Source organism: Nuphar pumila, chromosome 6 (assembly GCF_984573655.1).
Source record: "Nuphar pumila chromosome 6, dmNupPumi1.hap1.1, whole genome shotgun sequence".
Taxonomy (NCBI): domain Eukaryota; kingdom Viridiplantae; phylum Streptophyta; class Magnoliopsida; order Nymphaeales; family Nymphaeaceae; genus Nuphar; species Nuphar pumila.
In genome coordinates this window covers 123231981-123258124 of record NC_143254.1, presented here as the reverse complement: position 1 = coordinate 123258124, position 26144 = coordinate 123231981, and the positions used below count along the sequence as shown (strand labels likewise).

At 38.0% G+C, this 26144-nt stretch overlaps 1 protein-coding gene across 2 annotated transcripts in view; it reads right to left on the bottom strand.

Moving 5' to 3' along the window:
• Window positions 1-460: 460 nt before the first annotated feature.
• The window catches only part of LOC149836007 (uncharacterized), a 40340-nt gene continuing 14656 nt past the window's right edge, over window positions 461-26144 (bottom strand). The window contains exons 3-4 of one of the 2 annotated variants that reach the window (XM_090010751.1): window positions 24921-25144; window positions 461-2506 (exon numbers count right to left, since the gene is read on the bottom strand). In XM_090010751.1, coding sequence (XP_089866877.1) covers window positions 2380-2506; window positions 24921-25144 — 351 coding nt within the window. In that variant the 3' untranslated portion in view covers window positions 461-2379. The remainder of the gene's footprint in view (window positions 2507-24920; window positions 25145-26144) is intronic. The other variant, XM_090010749.1, reaches the window with a different exon arrangement.

The following is a 26144-nucleotide window of genomic DNA, read 5'->3' as shown; positions in this document are numbered from 1 at the left end:
TCAAAAGAGGTTTCCTGTATGTTTCTTTTGTTGGGACTTCGAATTGAATCTTTCCTCGATTTGAGTTAAAGTCTCATCGAACAAACCCACATTATTATATTTCTCACAGATTTCGAACCAGAGGATTGAAAGCTTGGTGCATTAAAGCCCAAAACATGCAAGTCGTTGTAAACAGTGAAGGTCTTTTCCAATGCAGACTAGCGTAGGTAGTTTCCATCGCAATTTGCAGCGAAGTCAAATGCACTACGAAAGTGGAAGGTCAGAATATTAGTTCAGCAACTTTAGAGGTTAGGTTTACGGAGATGGTATCCCATGTGGTAAGCGGGGTCCTGTGTCAAGCTGAAGGCCCAGAATCGAATCCCTCTGTCACATGGGGTGGCTGTTGTTCTGGTAGGGGGTCCACCAAACCCCAGCTTGCCTATCGAAAAAAAAAAAGACCGCATTACAATCAATTATATGTGAAGATACCAAAAATTTGTTAGCAAGAAACTTTAATGTACATGAAACGTGTCATTGCCTGTACGTAGCACCAAGGGTGAAAAAGTAGCAGCACCAACTTCAACTTAAATAACTGATGGCTTATTTTAATATGCTTTGAACAATATATTCTTCTGACCAGCTAGGGGGATTCCTGGACCCCCATCTTATCTACAAAAGGTTATCTCAGCCCCCACATCCAACCACCACTTGATGCCAACCTTTCTTGTGATGCTAAGCCCATCATTCATCTTCCTGCCCACATGAAATAAGTGGCTTGGGCATGCCCTAATGGGTGACGATGCCTTCCCGCTGGTGAGTGCCCAGCAAAAACCAGAGTAACTCCACGCTCTGCAAATGACGATATGTTTATGGTTGTTGCTCCACTTCGCATTAGTACTGCACAACCATGTCGCAGAGTGGGTTTATGGCCTTCCATGGAGCTGAATCTTACAATGCTCTGTTCCTTTCATTGCTGATGGCGTCCCCAGAACAGATGCATGACCCGTATATAAGTATTCATGTGTTAACGATCGGAGAATAAAGCAGATAAATCACATATCAAACCTCAGAAACCAATCATGCAAACACTAAAAGATGAACGCATTTCAGGTATGATGTGCCAAGACTAGGCAGGAAGCAAAGGGCCTAGCCCCACAAAGCTACAACGTGATTTTTCATTATTTCTTCATTTTCCTACTCAGTAACATCCTCGGGCAGGGGGAGAAAATCCCTTCATACATCATAGCCTCTGCCAATGTGTTAGAAACACCACCCTTGGCTGTCCAAATCAATCTTCAGTTGAAAGTCTCTCTTACTAGATCTCACTTTTAATAACTTTAAACTCCGGCCATGCTTCATCTTTAAGCATTGGAACTTCAGAGGCAAATGATTCATCTTCAGATCATTACTTCCACCTAAAGCTTGAATCTACAAACCTGATTTCTTATACCATCAGCTACAGTCCCAAGTTTTACCTGCATTGTACCGCTCAAGTCAGTTCAGGAAGAGCTCTCTAATTGAAATCAACCTCGGGCAGGTGAGTTTTGATGGTTATCTTAAAATAGAGGTGTGGTCTATTGAAAGAAGCTCCCACTTGTCAACAGTCTCAGATAGAGCATAGGTACCAGTTCATCAACTCCACAAGCAGGACCACATTTTCATACCCCCTCAATATTCATTAAGTGCATTAGACAACCAAAGGAGCTGTGATCTCAACAAACCAAATATATTGAACACCTTTAAGACAAAATTAAGAGACTTTCTCACGTTCTCTGGTGATCCTATCTACTTCGCTGTTTAAATCGAGCTCCTCATAAGCCTTCAGAGAGCTTTTCGCAAATTTAACCATTGCATCAAAAATCTGCTTCAATTCTATTTTCATGCCACTAGAACTGGCTGTATGACTCTGCTGAACAATCTGGTTGGCTGAGGATAAACCACTCTCCCTTGCAATCAGAATCAATTTCTTGTTTAGTTCATCCCGGGCATTATGAATTTTCTGTGCATCCTTTTGTAGAGACTTCATCCCTCTTTCTATATCTTTTGGTGATTTTGCTGACATAAGCCTCTGACGTTGCACTTTGTGTTGTTGCCAGAGCTGAAATACACCATTGCCAAATATTCCCATTGCTTCAACTTCCTTCTCAGAAATTGATTCAATTGCTTGCCACCAGCGGTTGCAGACCACAAACACGGGAGGAGCACCAATTCTGCCAGGGGAAAAAGGGACAACCCCATCAGGTGTCTCCTCAGGCACATAAAGTAAGCACTTGAAAAGCCAACCATTCAATGCCCTAACATAACCCTTCTGTGCAGCAACCCACATGGTAAAGCTTGATATCCAATTCAGCAGATCCAGTTCAAGCTGCATAGTGGCTTGCATATGAGATTCACTGGATATCATGTCATCTGCAATAAAATCCATACTTTTAGCTTCTGATATAATTCGACACTGACTCTGGTGGCATTCCAGCATGACTTTCCACATTTTGACCAGCCTGCAAGAGCACATGCATGCATAAAACAACTGACAAAACACAAAGAGAAATTTAATAATAAATAAATGAAATGTAGGCCCATATTCACATGGCGTATGCATGAACAAAGTATCAGCACTGAATGTGTTGATGCCAATTATAGTCACTGGAATATATTGTTAAAATGTAAAACTGTACATATATATATATATAAATATATTTTTCATTTCTTTCTTTTCTGTAATTTTTTTTCCTATATTTTTATTTTTTGTCTTTATGTCATCTAGTTCAGTTTGAACTAGAATGACTGTTGCTAGTCAAGTCCTGTCCAGACTTGACTAGCAATAGAGCTGTTGGACTGCTCTTAATAGAGCTGTTCAACAGCTCTTTTGAGTCCTCTTTCAACTGTGTATATAAAGGGGTGCAGCCCCTCTTGTATTTTAATTCCAATGCTTCTTAAGCAATTGGTTTTTCATATCAATAAAGAATACATTTTTATTTTTATTTTGTTTTCAGTTATACCCTTTTTAAGGGTTATGCTTTAGTGTCATTCTTGACACTTGCCCTTGTGAATCTAAGCTCGTGTTTCGAAGATCCCCATTTCATTTCATGGTATCAGAGCCACGGAATTACTAAATCTTGAGGAAAAGCTGCCTCGGTTTCCATGCCCGTTTGCAAAGTGTTCGCCACTTGAAAAGAAGTGTTTTATCACTTCATTGGGGAAGATTTCACATCTTGTTGTATTGTTTTTTCTTCTTTCTTTTTCATTTTCCTTGTTTCTCTTCTATCCCTATTCTTTCTCTCCTTGTAATCGATGGATGACAATGATAAAGTCACCATCATGCCTATGAAACTAAGCGATACGAACTATGTAACATGGGATTCAATCATGAAGCACCATATATGGAAAAAAAGCCTAAGGGGGATTGTGGATGGTTCGGATTCAGAACCTAAGCTATCTCTTACTAAAAATGAAGGAGATAAAGAGGTCCCTCTATCGGAAGAAGAGAAAATCAAAGCTATTGCCTCATACGAGAAGAAATGGAAAGAATGGAGAATATCTCATGCGAAGATCATGGCTTATCAATAGCGTTGAAATTAAAAAATGTTCAAGTCTTGCCAAATTTGATCATGTCGATAAGGCATGGGAATACCTTAATTTATGTATTCAATTAAAGATATTGCACATGTGTGCAACCTCCAAGAAAAATGTTGAATGATGACACAAGGAGACAAAACTATTCGTGAATATTACAATGGGTTGTCCGAACTTTAGGAAGAACTTTTCCTTTTAGAACCAAAGTGACATTGTGTCAAAGACATCGAGCTTCGTCAGAAACAACTCAATGCTGAACATTTTTACTAGTTTATCACTGGATTAAGGCCGAAATTTGAAACCACTAAATCGGCCCTACTTCACCGGGGAAAAATTTCTTCTATTGTTGAAACTATTGAAGAGTTAACAATGGAAGAAAATCGTCTCCGGAAAGGTTCTTCAAAAATAGAAGATGATTTTGTTTTAGCTGTCTCTAGACCAGGGAATCATGTTCGATCATATATAGGTCTCCTCACTTTAACTGATAAAATGGTGACTATGATAAGAAAAAAGTTATTTGTCATCACTGTCATGAACCGAGACACTATAGGCCACAATGTCCCAAACTTAAGGAGCTGAGAGAAAAAATAACTGCAATTGCTGGATCAAAGCCTAAAGATCAGGATGCACCAGTTTCCCTGACCCAACTAATGGAGATTTTTCAGCCTCTCATCAAAGGTGCCTCTTCCTCATCTGAAGCTTCAACCGGCGCAGCAGCCTCATCTTTTTCTGATCCAGGTAAATTTTTTTGCCTCATTGACTCTAATACATCTTTTCATATGACCCCAAATAATCAAAGTCTATCCAAATGTGTTAAAAATAAAACAAGTGTGTCAAAAGTCTTTACTGCTGATAGGACTTCTCTTGAAATAAAAGAAATAGAAAATTTTGAAAAAATTTATAAAACAAAGAAATTTTCTATTCCAGAAATTAGACATGTTCCCAAATTAAATTTAAATCTTTTAACTGTATCTCAAATTTCTGATTATGGGTGTAATATTTCATTTTCTTCTCATGGTTGTTGGATACAGGATCGCCAGTCAGGCAAGCTGATTGGGGAAGGTCATAGAGAAGGAGGACTCTATTACATGGATTTTTTGGAAATGCTGAAGAAAGCTTTTTGTTATAATATTCAAAAAATAGAGTTGGAACTGTGGCATAAGAGACTTGGTCACCCACATATAGCCAAAATCCAACATTTTTCAAATCTAGGAAAATTTTGTAACTCTGAATCATTTGATCGTAAAGATTGTATTCTCGGCAAAATGAAAAGATAAACATTTCAGAACAGAACCTTTTTCTCTTCAAGACCACTTGAATTAATACACTCGGATGTTTGGGGTCATGCACCAATAATTTCTAAAGGAGGATTTGTTTACTATATTATTTTTGTCGATGATTTCTCCCGACATACGTGGATTTACTTTCTCAAACATAAGTCTGAAGTATTTTCATACTTTTAAACTTTTCATAATATGGTAAAAAACAAGTTTCAAAATGATATTACTATTTTTCACACAGATTCAAGGGAAGAGTTTTTATCCACAGATTTTCAAAATTATCTTAAATTGCATGGCATATCAATTCAAACATCTTGTCCTTATACACCTCAACAAAATGGAGTGGCAGAACGAAAACATCGCCATATTATAGAAACCACTAGGACTTTATTAATAGCAAATCAAATCCCGAAAGACTTTTGGGCAGAAGCTGCCTTAACTGCCACCTATCTTATTAATAGGATGTCATCCTCTTCATTACAAAATATCACTCCCATTGAAAAACTTATGAACATTTCTCCAAACTACTCTAGACTAAGAATATTTGGGTGCAAATGTATCATATTTACTGACAAAAATGATAAACTTTCTCCTCGTGTGATTCTCTGTGCCTTTTTAGGATATGCTGAAAAACAGAAAGGTTATAAATGCTTTGACTTCAAAAATAATAGACTATATGTGTCTAGAAATGTTTTCTTTCTTGAAAAGGAGAACTTCTTTGATTTTAGAAAATTAAAAGACGTCACTGAGTACTCCTTTTTTGCTAGATCTAACATCAACATCTGATGAATATGACCTTGACTGTAACTTTGATGATGATCAAAGAATTATTGATCTTAATGTTGAAAATGAAGTTCATAGAGATACTAGTATTCAATATTTCAGGCGACAAGAGTCTAATCCTTCATGTGCACTTGAAAAATATTCTAACATTCCAACTAGACAATCATCCCGAGTCTCGAGGCCTCCAAGAAAGTTTGTATCATACGAGTCTTTCTCACCCACATATAGGGCAGTTATTACATTAATTCACTCATATAAAGAACCATCCATGTATTTTCAAGCAAAAAATGATATCAATGTTAAAATATTATGACTCTTTTAACTGTAAACTGAAATACCCATCAGGGGTATTTCAGTCCTTTTACTCAATAGGTGTTAGCCACCCTAATGGGCTAACATTTTTACTTTTTCTTTTTTTTTATTAACTTTTGCCTTTTACACCTTTTTCTTTTTACACTTTTTTTCTTTTTGACTGTTGTGAAAGGGACAGCTCTATATAGCTGTTGGAGCTGCCCCAACAGTCACAAATGTGACTGACTGTTGGGTGCAGCTCCAATAGTCATATTGAGTTGTACCCTGTGGCTTCTTTTTTGCATTATAAATAGGCCTTAGTGGCCCTTGTAAACACATTCTTTTTTGTGAGTGCATATGCAATAACAATGCTTTTGTAAAGCCCCTCTTGGGAACTTATGAATTGAAGTTCATTTTGTTTCATGCTTTTGTGCATGTGTATCCGTGCCTTCGTGCACTTGTGATTGTTCTCCTTTGTGCCTTTGTGCACTCTTTGTATTTCTTGTATAGTGGTGTTACACATAATCTCTTTTTATAGAGATTTTCACATGGTATCAAAACAAGGTTGTTTGGAGAAAGAAATTGGTGTGATTCTTCTCAATATCAAGTGCCTCAGAAAACGTGCCTTCAACTTTTTGGTGATTGGAGTGAAGACTCTTCTTCATTCAATATTTTAGAAGATTACTACAACAAGAAAGATTTAAAATCTTATTGTGGTACGTATTCTTTTCTTTCTTCTTTCCTCTCTAATGGGTGAGAAAGACTCTGATTTTTCTCTTGGTTTCAAGCTAAATGGCTCAAATTATCACATGTGGGCCGGAAATATGGAAGCTCACATCAAAGGGAAAGGGCTTTGGGGTTACATTCAAGGCTCAATTCTGGAACCAGAGCCTAAAATTACTTTGGTTAAAGAAGGGGAAATCAAAATCCTTGAGGGAGATGAAAGAACTAATGCTCTTGAGGAATATAGTAAGAAACATGAGGAATGGAAAATGAAGAATTTCAAGATCTTGTCTTGGATTTTCTCTTCCGTTGAGACAAGGATTAATGCCAACCAGTGTTGTTAAAAGTGCGCCTCAAGGCGCAAAAAGCACGCCTCGCCTTGAGGCGAGGCCCTTTTCGCCTTGAGGCCCACGTAAAAAGCGCAACAACCTCAAGGCGTACGCCTCATGCGCCTTGAGGCGTACGCCTTGAGGCGAGGCGCGCCTCAAAGTGAGGCGCGCAATAAACATCGGATGGCTCGGACCCGAGTTCGACCCGGATCCGGGCCCGTATTCTCGAAAGATCGAGAACTTGTGTCTTTAAAAAAGACACAGGCGCTTCGGGGCGAGGGAAAGCCCTCGCCCCTTCTCTCTCCACTCCGTCCCCTTTCGTCCACCGCCACTGCTCGCCGTCGGCCACTGCTCGCCGCCGGCCACCACTCGCCGATCACCGCCTCTGCTGAGAAGGGATCACTCGCAGTGCGACCACTCGCCGCCGCCACTGCTGTCGCCGGCCACCACTCGCCGCCGGCCACCACCCGTCGTCGATCATCGTTTTCCTTTAGGTATGGCTTTTTCGTTTTTTTTTTATTAACCAGGGGCGTAGCTAGGGGGGGCAGGACTGGGCTGTAGCCCAGTCCTGCCTCCCGAAACAGTTAATTTTTTTTTTTTTTTAAAAGCCCAGTCTTACCCCAACCCTGATTCCATATGAAATAGATTTTTATCCATTTTTGTAGCTCAGCCCAGTCCTAGCCCAGCCCTGACTGCAGCAAATAGTTTGATTTGTCCATATGAAATAGATTTTTATTAATAATTATAGCCATTTTTTGTCCATATGACTGCGGTCCCTTGTTTTCCTTTTTTGTCCATATAACTGTAGCGATGATGATTTCTTGGTGTGCAATCAAATATGCGATGTCCTGAATTGTTTAAGCATGCATTGATTTGGTTTTTCGTCAATAATGTTTGCTTACTTGAGGCATATGAGAGAGAGAGAGAGAGAGCCTGGACATCTTGTGCAGAATACAGTCCAGAAATTAATTCCTTGCTGCTAAATTTGCATATTTTATTATTCTTTTGGAAAGCATCATTTGCTTTTCATGGTGGCGAATATCAATCTGCTTTGAAAAGAAAGGAACTGAAAAGGCTCTTATGGAACTTGTATCCCTTGTCATGTTGGTGGTCACTTCATCGCAACTTCTCTTGAAGATAAAAGTTGGACATAAAAGAGCAATTGTATGGTTATTTCAATCAGTTTTTGTTGTTAATGTTAGTTTTTTATTGAATGAATGCTCATATTTATGCAATTAGATACTTATATAGATCAAGTTGTTGCATTAATGCTACTTTTACATGTTAATCTCATATTTTTTTCGTATTTATTTGAGATTTTTTATTTCGTGTTGGTTGGCGCTTCATCAATAAAGCATTTCTTATTTATTTATAATTTTAGATCATTTTTATAGTTTTTTTTAAGTTTAAAAAAAAAAAATTGAGGCTTACGCTTTGCGCCTCGAGGCTTACGCCTCGCCTCAGATTTTGGTGGAGCGCCTCGCTACGCCTCAACGCTTTTAACAACACTGATGCCAACATTATAAAGTTTAAAAAGGCTTCTCAAGCATGGGAGTATCTTGAGAAGATGTATATTTCTAAGGACTTGTCTTATAAGTATTATCTTCAAAAGAGAGCATTAACTTTTGTTCAAGGTGATATGTCTATAAGAGAGTACTTTGTGGAACTCTCTTCCATTTGGGATGAGCTTGCCATGCTTGAACCCAAGTGGAGTGGAGAAGCCATAGAGCTTTGTCACAAGCAATTAGAAGAAGACCGATTCTTCAATTTTTTGAATGGGCTAAGGCCCGAGTTTGAGAAAATAAGATCTTCTCTCCTATCCTCTTTTACCTCTCTCTCTCTTGAAGATGTCTTAACTAAATTAAGTGGAGAGGAAACTTGTATGGGCATTAGCAAGCAAAATCCTAGTGTGCTTGAAATGTCCACAAATCAAGAAGAATGTGATGGTGTTAATGTTGTTTCTAGACCCGGTAACAATTTAAGAACATATAGACCTCCTCATTTTAAGAATCAAAATCAAGGTAATCAAGGAAGAAGAAGAGATTATAGCAAAATCTCGTGTCACTTTTGCAAAGAACCGGGTCATATCAAACCGCTTTGCCCCAAATGGAAGAAACTTCTAGCAATGGCAACTACATCTCAACCATCCAAAGAGGAATCTTCAAAAGAAGCTCTATCTCTCAATCAAATTGTGGAGGCTCTTCAACCTCTTCTAAAGGGAGCTATTTCCAGTGCCGCCGTATCCACCTCTTCTCTTCCAGGTAAAACTTTTTGGCTCTTAGATTCGGGTGCATCCTTTCATATGACCCCAAACATTTCATCTCTTCCCGAGTATTCTAAAAATGTGTCACCTTCTTTTGTTTCGACCGCGGATGGTACTTCTCTAGAAATTAAGGGAATTGGAAATTTTAAAACCCAAAACTTCTTTATTCCAAAAATTAGACTTATACCAAAATTAAATTTAAACTTGCTTTCCGTTTCTCAACTCACGGACCTTGGGTGTAACATTCGATTCTCATCTAATAAATGTTTAATACAGGATCACCGGTCCGGGAGATTGATTGGGGAAGGCTCTAGGAAAGGAGACTTGTACTATGTGGACTTTCTTCAAATTCCTAAAAACACCTTTTGTAATGTGGCCCAACATAAAGACATAAATGTTTGGCACAAGAGACTTGGCCATCCCAACATTACCAAGTTATCCTATCTACATTTTGTTAAAGATCTTTATAAAAATACTTTCGCTTGTAATGATTGTATTTTTGGAAAAATGAGAAGTATACCTTTTGAACCAAGAACTATGTTTAGTACTAAACCTTTTGAAATTATTCACTCGGATGTTTGGGGACCGACACCTGTTATATCCAAAGGTGGTTTTGCTTACTATGTAATTTTTGTGGATGATTTCTCACGATATTGTTGGATATATTTTCTCAAACATAAGCATGAAGTTTTTTCATGTTCTAAAACATATCATATGATGATCAAAAATCAATTTAATAGTAATTTAAAGATATTTAGGACCGATTCCGGAGGTAAATATCTCTCTAATGAGTTTAAGAAATATCTTGAGAATTGTGGCATTGTCCATCAAAGATCGTGTCCTAAGACCCCACAACAAAATGGTTTGGCCGAAAGAAAGCATAGGCATATCATTGAAACCACTAGAACCCTTCTAATTTCCCAAAATATTCCTAAAAATTTTTGGGCCGAAGCGGCTCTTGCTTCTATCTATCTTATCAACCGACTTCCATCCAAAAATTTAGATAAAATTTCTCCCTTTGAGATTCTATATGAAAAAGAGTTTGATTATAATAGGTTGAGAGTTTTGGGTTGTAAGTGCTTTGTTGTTACCGATAAAAATGATAAACTCTCACCAAAAGTCATTCCTTGTGCTTTCCTTGGCTATTCGGAAACTCAAAAAAGATTTCAATGTTATGACTCTAAGAATGATAAATTATATGTTTCAAGGAATGTAACTTTTTTGGAAAACGATAGTGGTTTTAAAAAAAATGAATCTCATTTAGAAAATGTTGATTACTCCTTTCTTTTTGACCTTTTATCTAAGGATGATGATATCTCTAGTGATGATGAATCAACATATAATAGTGAAAATGAAATGGTTGTGGTCAATAATAACTCTAACCCTTCTACCCCTCAAGAAGAAACTGTATCTAGAGAACCCATCAGTTATTCTCATAGAGATAGAAGCACCTTTAGGAGTGCTATTGAACTATATAGTGAACCTAGTGAGACTATTTTCATTCATGATTCTCATCCTAGGAGAACTGAAAGAACTAGGACTCCCTCTAGATTCGTATCTTTTGATTCTTTCTCTCCTAAATATCGAGCTTGTTTGAGTGCCATTCACTCTTATTTTGAACCAAAAAATTTTGGAGAAGCCAAACAATGTACTGAATAGAGAGAAGCCATGGAGAGTGAACTCAAAGCTCTTAAGAAAGCTAACACTAGGGAATTTCAATCTCTCAGCAATGACAAGAAAACTATAGGATGTCGATGGGTGTTCAAGGTCAAGACTAAGAGTGATGGTTCTCTTGAAAGGTATAAGGCTCGTCTTGTAGCTAAAGGGTATAGTCAAGAATATGTGATTGACTATGAAGAGACATTTGCTCCAGTAGCTCGTATGGTTACTGTCAGATGTCTTATCACCATTGGAATATTTACCAAATGGATGTCAAAAATGCATTTTTAAATGGAGATCTTAATGAAGAAGTTTACATGAATGCTCCACCTGGTATGGAAATCCCTAAAAATAAAGTTCTTCGTCTTCGTAAAGCTCTTTATGGACTGAAACAAGCACCCAAGGCTTGGCACAATAGGTTTAACAATGTAATGACTAAAAATGGTTTCACTTCATGCTATACTGACACTACATTGTTTGTTAAGAAATATGATGCAGGGATTGTTATATTATTGTTATATGTTGATGATATGTTAATAACAGGTGATGATATCAAAGGAATCAAGAGCATTAAATCTATTTTGACTTCAAGATTTGAAATGTCAGATTAAGGTTGCCTATTCTCAGAGAGGCTATTTTCTGTCTCAAACTAAACTTGCTTGTGAGATTCTTGATAGATCAGGAATCACAGATGACAAGGTCTGCGAAACTCCTGAAATAGTAGGTTCAAAGATGAAAATTGATGATGGGATTCTCCTAAAAGATCCCACACCTTACCGACAATTGGTTGGATCCTTAACGTATCTCAGCATTATCAGGCCTGATATTTCTCATGCAGTACATGTTGCTAGTCAATTTCAACATGCACCTACTACAGTCCATATGAGCGCCATCCTTCGCATCATCAGATACATAAAGGTTAATGTAAACAAGGGAGTATTTCTATCTTCTACGTCTGAATTAAGTTTAATTGCTTATACTGACTCTGATTGGGGAGGTGACACAAATAACCGTCACTCCACCACTGGTTTCTGAATTTTTTTAGGTGAATCATTAATCTCTTGGAGATGCAAAAAGCAGCAAAAAGTATCGCTTTCATCCACCGAAGCTGAGTATAGAGCCATGGCATCTACTACCATGGAGATTGTTTGAATTCGCAACTTGTTGAAAGATATGAATATTCAAGTTCAAGGGCCCACAAAATTATGTTAAGATAATAAAAGTGTAATCTACATTGCCAAAAATCACACATTTCATGAGCGCACGAAGCATATCGAGATGGACTGCCACTATTCTCGTGAAGAATATTTAAGAAAAACCATTGACCTTCCTTATGTTACATCAGAATATCAACTGGCAGACTTCTTCACCAAGGCATTGTGTTCTCCAAGATTTAACTTCCTTCTTGGCAAACTTTCGGTCGTGACACCCTAAGTTTGAGGGGGTGTGAAAATATTATGACTCTTTTAACTGTAAACTGAAATACCCATCAGGGGTATTTCAGTCCTTTTACTCAATAGGTGTCAGCCACCCTAATGGGCTAACATTTTTACTTTTTCTTTTTTTTTTTATTTACTTTTTCCTTTTACACCTTTTTCTTTTTACACTTTTTTTCTTTTTGACTGTTGTGAAAGGGACAGCTCCATATAGCTGTTGGAGCTGCCCCAACAGTCACAAATGTGACCGTTGGGTGCAGCTCCAACAGTCATATTGAGCTGCACCCTGTGGCTTCTTTTTTGCATTATAAATAGGCCTTAGTGGCCCTTGTAAACACATTCTTTTTTGTGAGTGCATATGCAATAACAATGCTTTTGTAAAGCCCCTCTTGGGAACTTATGAATTGAAGTTCATTTTGTTTCATGCTTTTGTGCATGTGTATCCGTGCCTTTGTGCACTTGTGAGTGTTCTCCTTTGTGCCTTTGTGCACTCTTTGTATTTCTTCTATTGTGGTGTTACACATAATCTCTTTTTATAGAGATTTTCACAATCAAATGGATACAAGCCATGAAAGTTGAATTAGATGCACTTGAAAAGGCTTCTACATGGAATATTCAAGATCTTCCTCTAAGGAAGAAAACTATAGGATGTCGATGGGTTTATAAAATTAAAACCAAGAGTGATGGTACTCTTGAAAGATATAAAGTTTGTTTAGTAGCCAAAGGTTATGCCCAAGAATATGGGATTGATTATGAAGAAACCTTTGCTCTGGTAGCTCGTATGACAATTGTCTGAACCTTAATTGTCTTAGCTTCTATCAAAAAACAGTTTATTTTTCAAATGGATGTCAAAAATGTTTTTTTAAATGAAAAGCTAGTTGAAGAAGTATACATGGAACCCCCTCCTAGTCTAAGTATTCCTAAGGGTAAAGTCCTTCGCTTAGAAAAACTCTTTATGGACTTAAACAAGCACCAAAAGTTTGGTATGATAGGTTTAGTCGTGTTATAATTAATATTGGTTTTCAATTATGTTTAACTGACACTGCTTTGTTTATTAAGAATTCTGATGCAGGGATCATTGTGCTTCTTCTCTATGTGGATGATATGATCATCACCGGAAGCGATAAACACGGAGTTAAAACAATCAAAACACTTAAATCTCATTTTGAATTGACTGATTTGGGCTTGTTGAGATTTTTAGGCATTGAAGTTGCTTATCCTCCTAGAGGATATTTATTATCTCAGACTAAATTTGCTTTTGATATTGTTTTCAGGTCTGGTATTACTGATGATAAGAAAGTCGACACTTCAGAAGTTGTTAATGTTAAAATGAAGATTGATGACGGAGAACTTCTTGCTGACCCTACTCTTTACAGACAGCTTGTCGGGCACTTTTCTATTTATCCATTACCAGACCAGATATAGCACATGCTGTTCACACAGCAAGTCAATTTCAACATGCTCCTACTTCTGTTCATATGGGAGCAGTCATGCATATTATCAGATACATCCAGTCATCTCTTTCACGAGAACTTTTCTTATCTTCCTCCTCTTCTCTTGATTTAATTGCATATACTGATGCTGATTGGGGAGATGATCCCAATAACAATCACTCAACAACTGGCTTTTGTGTCTTTTTAGAGGAATCATTGATCTCGTGGAGGTGTAAAAAGCAGCAGAAGGTATCTCTCTCATCCACCGAAGCTGAATACAGAGTCATGGCAACCACGACCATGGAAGTAGTTTGGCTCCGATGACTGCTGACATGGGAGCTGAAGCAACAAAGGTTTCACAAATGTGTTATGACAACAAAAGTGTGATCTACATTGCCAGTAAGAGAACATTCCACGAATGCACCAAACACATCAAAATAGATTGTCACTACGTCAAAGAGGAATATCTACACAGGACAATTGATCTGTCATATGTCACTTCAGAATATCAGTTAGCAGATTTCTTTACAAAGCCTCTCGCTGCTCCCCGATGTCACTTTCTCTTAGACAAACTTTCGCTCATTGTATCGTAAGTTTAAGGGGGAGTGTTAAAATGTAAAATTGTACATATATATATAATATTATATTATATATATATATATAAATATATTTTTCATTTCTTTCTTTTCTGTAATTTTTTTCCCTTTATTTTTATTTTTTGTCTTTATGTCATCTAGTTCAGTTTGCACTCGAAGGAGGGTTGCGGTAGGCCAGTGACAGCCAGCATAAAAACTTAGTCATACCCTATGTAAATGAACCAATATGAGAATTTCGTTGGGGCGTTCCCTACTGAGCGACGCGTTGTACTCTCTAGGCCCAGAGGCAGTGATAAATGGGCAAGGGTTGCTAGGTCATCGCCCAGAAACGACGCGTCACACTGGCGCCCGGGTGTGGTGTCAAATAGGCAAGGGTTCCCTCACTTTGTTGGACGGGTGGGGGTAAAGAAGTTAGTCCAAGAACATAAAATTAGGTTAGCCACTTGGAACATAGGGTTTTTAACTGGTAAGTTGGTAGAGTTAGTAGATGTTATGTGTAGGAGAAAGATTGATATTTTATGTCTACAAGAGACCAAATGGGTAGGTGAGAAAGCAAAAGTGATAGAACCTTGGGGATATAAGATTTGGTATATAGGAATAAATAAGAATAGGAATGGAGTATGGATTGTTATAAGTCGTGAGTTTATAGATAATGTAGTTGAGGTCCGTAGGAAGGGTGATAGAATTTTACCTTATTAAATTAGTATTAGGTACGGATATTATTAATATTATTAGTGTTTATGCACCTCAAGTAGGTTTAGATGATTCCATTAAGCATCAATTTTGGGAAGATTTAGATGGAGTAGTACAAGGGATATCTTATGGAGAAAAGCTTTTCATCGGCGGTGACCTTAATGGACATGTAGGCATTAGTAGGGATGGATTTGAGAGTATTCATGGAGGCTATGGTATAGGAGAAAGAAATGTAAGTGGAGAAAGGATTTTAGATTTTGGTTTGTCCTATGATATGATCTTAGCAAACACTTGGTTTAGGAAGAGGGAGTCTCACCTAGTAACTTTTAAAAGTGGGGTTAATATGAGTCGGATAGATTTTTTCCTACTTGGAAAAAGAGATAGGGGTTGTTGCATCAATTGTAAGGTTATACCGGGAAAAAGTGTAGCTATACAACATAGAGTCTTAATTTTAGATCTTAGAATTAGACAATGCTGCAAAAGGGATAGACATAGGATAGATCCTAGAATTAAGTGGTGGGCACTGAAAGGAGCTAAACAAGAAATGTTTGTAGAGCAGGTAGTTAAGGAAGTTGATTGGTGTCTCAAAGAGGATTCAGAATCAATGTGGAATAAGATAGCGGGTGGCATGCGAAAAGTGGCTAAGGAGGTATTGGGTGAGTCTAAAGGCGGTGCACCACTAGGTAAGGATACATCATGATGGAACGAGGATGTCAAATTAGCTATTAAGGTTAAAAGAGAGTGTTATAGAAATCTAAGTAAGAGTCGTGATAATGAGAATTTGGAGAAGCGAGAAGGATATTTATAGGCTTGCAAAGATGAGAGATAGGAAATCGAGGGATTTGGGTATGGTTAGATGTATCAAAGATGAAACGCAAAGGGTTTTAGTCCAAGATGAGGAGATTAAGGAGAGATGGAAAGATTATTTTGATAAGCTATTTAATGAAAGTCATGCTCAAGATCTTGGAGACTTCTCCATTCCTTTTCATGAGATAAATCGTGACTTCATGCGCAAGATTCAAAAGAAAGAAATTGCAGAGGCATTGAAGAAAATAAAATCAAGAAGGGCAGTTGGCCCAGATGGTATACCTATCGAGGCTTGGAAATGCTTGGGAGAGAAAGGTTTAGAATGGTTGACAAATCTTTTTAACATGATTTGGCGGACAAATAAGATGCCTAATGAGTGAAGGAAGAGTACTTCGGTGCCTCTATATAAGAATAAGGGTGATATACAAGATTGCACAAACTATCGTGGTATAAAACTCATGAGTCATAGTATGAAACTTTGGGAGAGGGTGATTGAGTCTAGGTTGAGAAAGGTTGTCATGATATCGGAGAATCAATTTGGTTTTATGCCTGGAAGATCAACTATGGAAGCTATACATCTCCTTAGACAACTTATTGAAAGATATAGAGAGAGGAACAAAGATTTGCATATGGTTTTTATTGATTTGGAGAAGGCATACGATAAAGTACCTAGGGACGTTCTCTGGTGGACAATGATGAAGAAAGGTGTTTCTCTCAAGTACATTAGCATAATTAAAGATATGTATGAAGGAGTAGTAACCAATGTCTGCACTTGTGGAAGGGTGACAACCAATTTTCCGATAACGGTTGGGTTACATCAAGGATCTGCTTTAAGCTCTTTCCTATTTGCGATAGTGATGGATGAGCTTACGAGATCAATTCAAGAAAATGTACCATGGTGTATGTTGTTTGCTGATGATATTGCTTTGATTGATGAGTCTAGAGCTGGGGTTAATGCTAAGTTAGAACTATGTGTTAAATATGTATATGTAAATGAATATATTTCTGTACTGTATTGTACTACTGTACTGTATTGTACATCATACTGTACTGTATTGTACTACTGTACTGTATTGTACAGCATATTGTACTGTATTGTACTATTGTACTGTATTGTACTGTATTGTACAACATACTGTATTGTATTGTACTATTGTACTGTATTGTACCACTCGTACAACATATAAATATCAATGGAAAGGGGAGAAGACATTACGCCCAACATTTTTTTCTCTCTTCCCTCTTACCTCTCTCTCTATCTCTTGCTACGATAGTAAGGTGACTCCCACATCTGATTTCTCACATGGTATCAGAGCCAAGGGCGTGGTAATCACGATCATCTGGAAGGCCCCTAAGGACCTTGACGTGCGTTTTTGGGCGTTCTCAAGGAAAGTGTTTTTTTTTTCATCTTTTCTCTGTTGTTTCTCCGTTGAATCACTATATTTCGACGTCGTTTCTTCATTTCCTCATATCGTGCATCTTTTCCTTCTTACATATTCTGTTATCCCCAATTTTATCAACCCTAATTTCTGTTTTCCCCAAATTTGGGAACCCTCATTTCTCAAAAGTGTCTCTTTTCTCAAACTTCTTGTGATTTCTTATCTATTTCTTGCAATATAGTTGATAAATCGTACATTCTGCACGATTAACTAAAAAAAATCGTGATTTCCAAAACTCAAAAATTTCTGTCCGTACGGTTCTGTCCGTACAACCTACGAATTTCTGTCGTGCTGTTTGATTCATCTTTGATCTTCTTCCTTATGGATTCTAAAATCAGCCCCGGATTTCTTTCTCAACTTGTTTCTCACAAATTAACTCATGATAACTACTTACTTTGGAAACGCCAAATTCTGCCGTTTATCCGAAGTCATGGTCTTTCCGGGCATCTGGATGGGGGATCACCCGCCCCACCTATGACTATTACGCAAGAGGTAACTGGTAATGATGGGAAGGTGAGTTGCATTGCTATTCCAAATCCTGCGTATGATGTTTGGTTTCAGAAGGACCAATCTGTGGTTGCCTATTTGACTGCCACGTTATCTGATCGTATATTACAAACTATCTCTGACCATTTTACTGCTGCAGAACTATGGAGACATCTTGCTCACTCTTATTCACAGGTTTCTGAATCACGTGCACTTCAACTGAAATGGCAGTTCCAATCTATGCGAAAGGGAACTAAGACCATTACTGAATTTCTAGGGGATATCAAAATTATCATTGATCAGTTGGCCACTATTGGATATCCTGTTTCTGACAGAGATGTTGTTCAGCAGGTATTGGGAAGCCTTGGGCCCCAATATCGTATGTTTTGCACTGCATTACAGGTTGCCTCTACACTTCCATGCTTTGAGGATTTACAGGCCAAACTCCTACAGTATGAAGTTAGTTTGACTCAAGATCATCTTATTGATGATCCTCATCCTGTCATGTTTACATCTGGGTCTACCTCATTTCGTCCACCTGCTGCTCATATGGGCCGTGGAGGACTCCTTCCTACTCCTACTGCTCCACCTGCCACTAGAGGTACCCGTGTCCCTACTTGCTTCCATTGCAACAAGCGTGGCCATGTGAAAGCAGATTGTTGGCACAACCCACAGAATCGCAACAAGGCAGGGAGGCCAGGACCAAGAGTTGGACAGATGAATGTTAGACAGTTTCAGGGGCAGCCGCAGGGAAATTTTCGAGCACATCAGGGTACTGATCAGGGACAGAGTGCAGGGTTGCCACATGATGTGCAACAAATTCTGATGACTGCATTTAACAACATGAATTTGCGTCAGAATGATGATGGAGTTTGGTATATTGATTCTGGAGCAGCCGCACATGTTACTTCTGATGCAGGTAAACTTTCCAACATGGTTCCTTATATTGGCACTGGCACTATTGTCACGGGAGATGGTTCCCACCACCCTATTTCTCATACAGGAAATGCATCTCTCTCTTTGTCACAATCTACACTACCATTGAAAAATGTCTTACTCACTCCTGCCATTGAGAAAAACATTTTATCTGTTTCTAAATTGGTTGATGAAACAAATTCATCCATGGAATTTACTCCGTCTTCTGTTTGTCTTAAGGACCTTCGAACCAAGAAGATGCTCGCTAAGGGTGAACGACGCGGAAACATGTACGTCTTCGAAGCAGCCCCCGGGACTTTGAAGACGTCATCTACCGTGTCTCCATCTTTTCCTGCTTATTTGAGTCAGTCTTCTTCTGTTATGCAATGTAATAAGCCAGTTTCTTGGCATCGTCGGTTAGGTCATTGTAGTCAAGGGTTCCTTGACAAATTGTCTTCTCAGGGTTTTATTCCCAAAGTCAAATTAGATCATAAGTGTCCTAGTTGTAATGTCTGCAAGAGTCATGTACTTCCCTTTCAAAGTATCAATAAAAGAGCTTCCAAGCCATTTGAAATTATTCACTCTGATGTTTGGGGCCCAGCTCCTGTTTCATCTCTATCTGGCTCTCGTTATTATGTGTTATTTCTTGACTCTTTCACTCGTTACACTTGGATTTACTTTATGAAATCTAAATCTGAAGTGTTCAAACTTTTCAAACAATTCCATGCTCTTGTTCAGAACCTTTTCAATTCAAATATCACTTATTTCCAGTGTGATGGTGGTGGAGAATACATATCTCATGATTTTAGTGAATATTTAAAGGACCATGGCATCACACGTAACTCCTCTTGTCCTTACACTCCACAACAGAATGGAGTAGCAGAACGTAAGCATCGGCATATTGTTGAAACCGCGTTAAGTATGATGCACAATATTGATATTTCTTTCTCTTTGGACTGAGGCCTTTCACACTGCAGTGCATATCATTAACAGGTTGCCTATGGAATTATTAGGAGATCAGTCTCCTTATTATTTGCTTCACGGTTCTCACCCTTCTTATGATGATTTGCATGCTTTCGGATGCATTTGTTATGTCCATGTGGATCATTCTTTACGTAACAAGTTTCAGGACAGAGCAGTTCAGTGCAGATTTCTGGGATATGCCGATGGATATAAAGGATATAGATGTTATGATCCTATTTTGGGTAAGATTAAGGTGTCTAGAAATGTTGTTTTTGATGATGACCATTTCAGCACTTGTGATACTTCTCAGGTATATGAGCAAACTACTTATGATCCATGGCTTCGTGATACTTTGCTATATGACTCTATCAGAGATCCTGTTGTTGATGAACCAATTCAGTTTGAAGCAGACAACTCCATCATCCAGGATGCACCTTCACGGTTTTCAGGTTTGGTTTATGCCCGTCGAGGAGCCCCTTCAACTCCATCTCACGAGGCTCCCCCTCTTCGACGATCCACACGTGAAAGGCATCCTATCCATCGTTGGGTTAGTTACAACAATTTTTCTCTTGACTTTCAGTTGTTTCTAACCAATGTGGCCAAAGAGAAAGAGCCGTCTACTTTCCATCAGGCAGCCCATTCTCGAGCTTGGGTTGAAGCTATGAACGAAGAAATGGCAGCACTTCATGAATGTCATACATGGGATATTGTTCCTCGACCTGTTGATAGAAATGTTGTTGGTTCCAAATGGGTTTACAAGATCAAGTGTAAACCAGATGGTAGCATTGAAAGATATAAAGCTCGCCTTGTTGCACGCGGATTCACACAACAATATGGGCAAGATTATGAGGAAACTTTTAGCCCTGTTGTCAAAATTGGCACCATTCGTGTGATCCTCACTTTGGCACTTCAGCATGGTTGGTCTCTTAGCCAGTTGGATGTCAAGAATGCGTTCCTACATGGGGACTTGAAGGAAGAGGTGTATATGGAGCAACCTCCTGGATATAGTGAACATGATGCGGCTACATGGGTTTGTAAATTGAGAAGGTCTCTTTATGGTTTAAAACAGGCATCTCGGTCTTGGTTTGAGAGTTTCTCCATGGAAATTCAGCAGCATGGCTTTTCTAAGAGTATACTTGATCATTCTTTATTTATGTATAAGAATGATCATGTTACTACTTGGGTTCTTATATATGTTGATGACATCATTATCACTGGGAGTGATGATGCACATATTGCCTTGGTCAAGTCTTTACTCATGGCCAAATTCAAGATGAAGGACTTAGGCCCATTGCGATACTTCTTGGGAGTTGAAGTCGATAGACAAGATGATCGACTCACTCTAAGTCAACACAAGTATACTCTTGACATTCTTCACACCACTGGTATGATTAATTGTAAACCTCTCAGCACCCCATCTGTCTTAAATCATAAGTTTAGTGCAAAAGAAGGCCAATTATATCATGATTCCACTTTATATCGCCGCATTGTTGGTATGTTGCAATATCTTACATTTACAAGACCTGACATTGCTTATGCTGTAAATCAAGCATCTCAGTTTATGCATGCTCCCACTGATTGTCATATGGAATGTATTAAGCGTATTCTCAGATATCTGAAAGGGACTATTGGAGATGGATTGCTCTATCACAAAGATGAAAGCTTCACTACAGGACACCGTTTACTTACATATTGTGATGCAGATTGGGGTGGGGACCCTGATGAGCGTAGGTCGGTTTCAGGATATTGTGTTTTTATTGGCCCAAATATTGTCACTTGGAGTAGTAAGAAACAAAAGGCCATTGCTAAATCCAGCACTGAGGCAGAGTACAGGGCAATGGCAGCAGGGACAGCTGATGTCACTTGGGTACGGCATCTTCTTCAAGAGTTGAATGAACCTATCTCTTCCTCTCTGCTTTTATGTGATAATCAAAGTGCCATTAATATTTCTTTTAACCCTATTCATCATTGTCTCACGAAGCACATTGAGATTGATCAGCATTTTGTTGGACAAAAGATTGAAACAGAAGAAATTGAGGCTTCGTATGTCAGATCAGAAGACCAAGTAGCAGACATCTTCACCAAAGGATTGGTTAGTCATCAATTTTGGTTACTTAAGGGCAAGTTGAGCATGATTGAAGACCATCCTCAACTTGAGGGAGGCTATTAAATATGTATATGTAAATGAATATATTTCTGTACTGTATTGTACTACTGTACTGTATTGTACTGTATTGTACAGCATACTGTACTGTATTATACTACTGTACTGTATTGTACTATTGTACTGTATTGTATTGTACTGTACTATTGTATTGTATTGTACAGCATACTGTACTGTATTGTACTATTGTACTGTATTGTACCACTCGTACAACATATAAATATCAATGGAAAGGGGAGAAGACATTACGCCCAACATTTTTTTCTCTCTTCCCTCTTACCTCTCTCTCTATCTCTTGCTACGATAGTAAGGTGACTCCCACATCTGATTTCTCACACTATGGAGACATACATTGGATGCTAGAGATTTTAAGTTGAGTAAGAGTAACAGTAAGACTGAATATATGAAATGTCGGTTTAGTAAGCAACGAAGTAGTGATGGGAGTGTAGTGAAGCTTGGTGAGCAAGAAATACCGGTGAATGATTATTTTAAATATTTGGGATCCATCATTCAAAAGTATGGAGAAATTGGAGATGTAAATCATAGGATAAAGGTTGGGTGGATGAAATGGAAAAGTGCAACTGGAGTGTTGTGCGATCGTAGAATGCCATTGCGGTTGAAAGGAAAGTTTTATAGGACGACTATTAGACCCGCTTTACTATATGGTACGGAATGTTGAGCTGCCAAGAAACATTATATTCAAAAAATGAGTGTAGCTGAGATGCGGATGCTTAGATGGATGTGTGGAAATACAATAAAAGATAAGATTCGGAATAAGGAGATACGTAAGAAGGTAGGCATTGCACCCATTGAAAATAAGATGAGAGAGAATCGTTTACGGTGGTTTGGACATATTCGGCGAAGGCCTAATGATGCTCCAGTTAGAAGGATGGAGAAATGGGAAAATATATTAGTTAAAAAAGGTCGGGGTAGGCCTAGGAAGACTTGGCTGGAGATGATAGGAAAGGATATGAATGCTTTGAACCTCACCGAGGACATGGCATTGGATAGAAATGATTGGAGGAAAAGGATTCATGTGGAAGACCCAAAATGAATTTCTTTTTTGGTTCATATCGCCGACCCCAATTGTTTTGGGATGAAGGCGTAGTTGTTGTTGTATGTCATCTAGTTCAGTTTGAACTAGAATGACTGTTGCTAGTCAAGTCCTGTCCAGACTTGACTAGAAATAGAGTTGTTGGACTGACACAGTCCAACAGCTCTATCACACAGCCCAACAGCTCTAAATAGAGAGTTGTTGGACTTTGTCCAACAGCTCTATTGAGTCCTCTTTCAGCTGTGTATAAAGGGGTGCAGCCCCTCTTGTATTTTAATTCCAGTGCTTCTTAAGCAATTGGTTTTTCATATCAATAAAGAATACATTTTTATTTTTATTTTGTTTCCCGTTATACCCTTTTTAAGGGTTATGCTTTAGTGTCATTCTTGACACTTGCCCCTGTGAATCTAAGCTCGTGTTTCGAAGATCCCCATTTCATTTCATATATAACACAAACATGTTCATCACGCATCCAGAGAAAAAGAAGCAATCATACTCAAATTCACTGTAACATGGCAGCAAAAAATATGCTAGCTCAATCTAAAATTTAAAATAATGGCACTCAGATCATTTCCTAAAAAGGATATACACATCCAGGAAAGACAGATCAGGTTCTCCCTTTAATACACCAGATTTTTATGATGCAAACTCAACTAGATTTTAGCTATTGGGTTACAAGGGAACAATCTCAACACAATAGAAATCAGACTACTTCTTGAGCCTGTGTTTTACAGGCTTCGGGAATACTAGCCCCTTGCCCACCAATGCATTTGTGCACATTTGCGTGCTTCCAGCCTTCATTTTGTATTTATTTTGTATGCTTCCTTGAGGAATTGAGAACATGCAAGGGAACGCGAGCCTATATCCCCTAAAATCCAAGGTACCCCTTAAGTTGCTTCTATGCTCATAAGCACAAACAGATCACTGTTCTGACATTTTAATAAATACTTTCTCACATTTTTCCAAAAGACTAATGCAATAGAAAGAATCACTGTGAATCTGGAAACTTGCTAAGCAGTCATTTAAGAAATAATAGATTATCTTATACAATTGTAGTGGTGATATGCCAAATCTCAAATCATACTAAGGTCAAGGCAAAACACTGGGGATCTACCACATGCAAAAAGTCAAAGGAGCAGACGGGAAATTAGCAAGAAGTTGTTTTGCAACTTGACTGTGTAATAAGACAATCATTTTTCTGTGTTCAATTGGATGTGAATATGACAAAACATCGGACACACCTATGTACTGTATGCAAAGAATTCTATGAAACCTATGTCCTAAACTTTGTGTATATGGTACTTATCTGTACTTGTCAATTTGTATACTCCACACTAGAGTAAGACATAATGAGACTGTATTCATCTAACACAAGCAGTATTCCATTTTATCAATGATATATTTATTTACAAGCACACTCTAGATTAGATTTGTATATAACATTCATATTCCACAATATCATAAAGTGAGAAGCTAATCGCTTTACAACAGCAGAACAAGTAAAATACTTTGGTCCAAGTGTGTGCACAAACTCCAAGAAGTCAACCCTCATCAGATGAGTGCCTAGAAACAAGTCCATAGAAAATGAAATTGCACTTAAACATATTTCTCCTAACAGACTTTATTATACAAATACATGTGAGCACGTGCAGATATGTCTACATATGCACACAAATAAATTATGCACCCGTTTGATCTCTCTCTCTCTCTCTCTCTCTCTCTCTCTCTCTCTCTCTCACACACACACACACACACACACAAATGTATGCATGTATGCACTTAACACTAAATAGATTTTTTTTTTTAATGAAAAAGAAAAAATTGTGATCTTCCATCTACTCGTTCAAAAAGAAAGTGGAAAATCAAAATAAGAATTCAAAAGTGAAAAGATGGAGAAAAACAGAGGACAATTGCTCAACAGAGAGGGAACAAGGGAGCACAATAAACAATAGCATATTCTTCATATCAATACCATATTCTTCACATCACAGAGATTCTACAAAAGATAAGCCAAGCAAAGACTAAACATTATGAAGGCAGAGAAAACTGCATACCCCTGTATTAGTTCAGTAATTTGGGGCCATAATTCTTCATCCCTTAGTTTATTTATCTTAGTAGACACAGACTCCACAAAATGAATTGCAATCTTTATTTTGTTCGATAGATTTCTTATTAATGTACGAGTAGCTTGAACCTTATGGGCTTCTGAACCCCTGTCACCCATTCTTATCAGCTGTCTCTGCTTCCTATCATGGACAACCCGCAATTTTTCCTCAGCCTGCAACAATATTAAAAGAATAATACAGACAATGTTATCCATTATAAGGAGAAAAGGAAAAGAAAAGACATGATCTAAATTTTAGTTAGTAATGTAAGTTATAAACATAGTAAATTAGCTGAAGTCACTAAACATTCACACCCTTATGACACACCCGAAGCACTATTAGGAACATAAGTGGAGTAAAGAAAAAAGAGACGACGGTGTCAGTTCGACCAGGATTCAGATAGAAGATAGGATGACACATCATCATGCCTCTCTAGTCAATGCCCTTTCAACTTGAACTTGAAAAGAACTAGTAACTGTTCATAGATTGTCAACTCCAGGTCAGTAAACACAGTAAAAGATGTCCTTTTCCCTTTTATTCCATATTGTAATAAAGAGAAAATGTGTCAAGAAAGTATTGCACTTTGAAAATGGATGAGCATTCCAATTTGTCGCATATTATTTTGCATAATACATTCAAGTTCTGTAAAAACAGAGCAATTTTATATTAAACCCCCAGCTAATCAATTCCTCCAGCTGTTCACACCCTCCTTTAGCTTGGAATCCCACCACATTTACCAATTCAAACTCATGCCCTCAATAACTAAATGTAACCTTGAAAAGATATCAGAGAAAATAATAGCGTATCTGATACAGGCTTCTAGTCACCAGCCCTTCAATTAGTTCAAATATTTAGGCAAAGTCTTTAAAGTCCCTAATTGATTCAGAGTTTCAGACGTTGCTTCAATTACATTACATGTTAATGTATGAAAGCGGCATTGCTTTGTCTGTTTCATTAATGTCCTACTAAATATTTAAATTCTAATTGTCAAATCTGTAGGACTCAAGCCTCCTTGTACTGCACAATAGAGAAGTACCCTAATCTTTGGATCCTTCTCCAAAACTTCCATTAACTAAGTCTGGTTGACTTTTCCATTACATTATAATAGCAATATGCTTCGACTTCACAACCTAAAACTAAGTCTTGTGCTTTTAATGTTATTATTAGTACAAT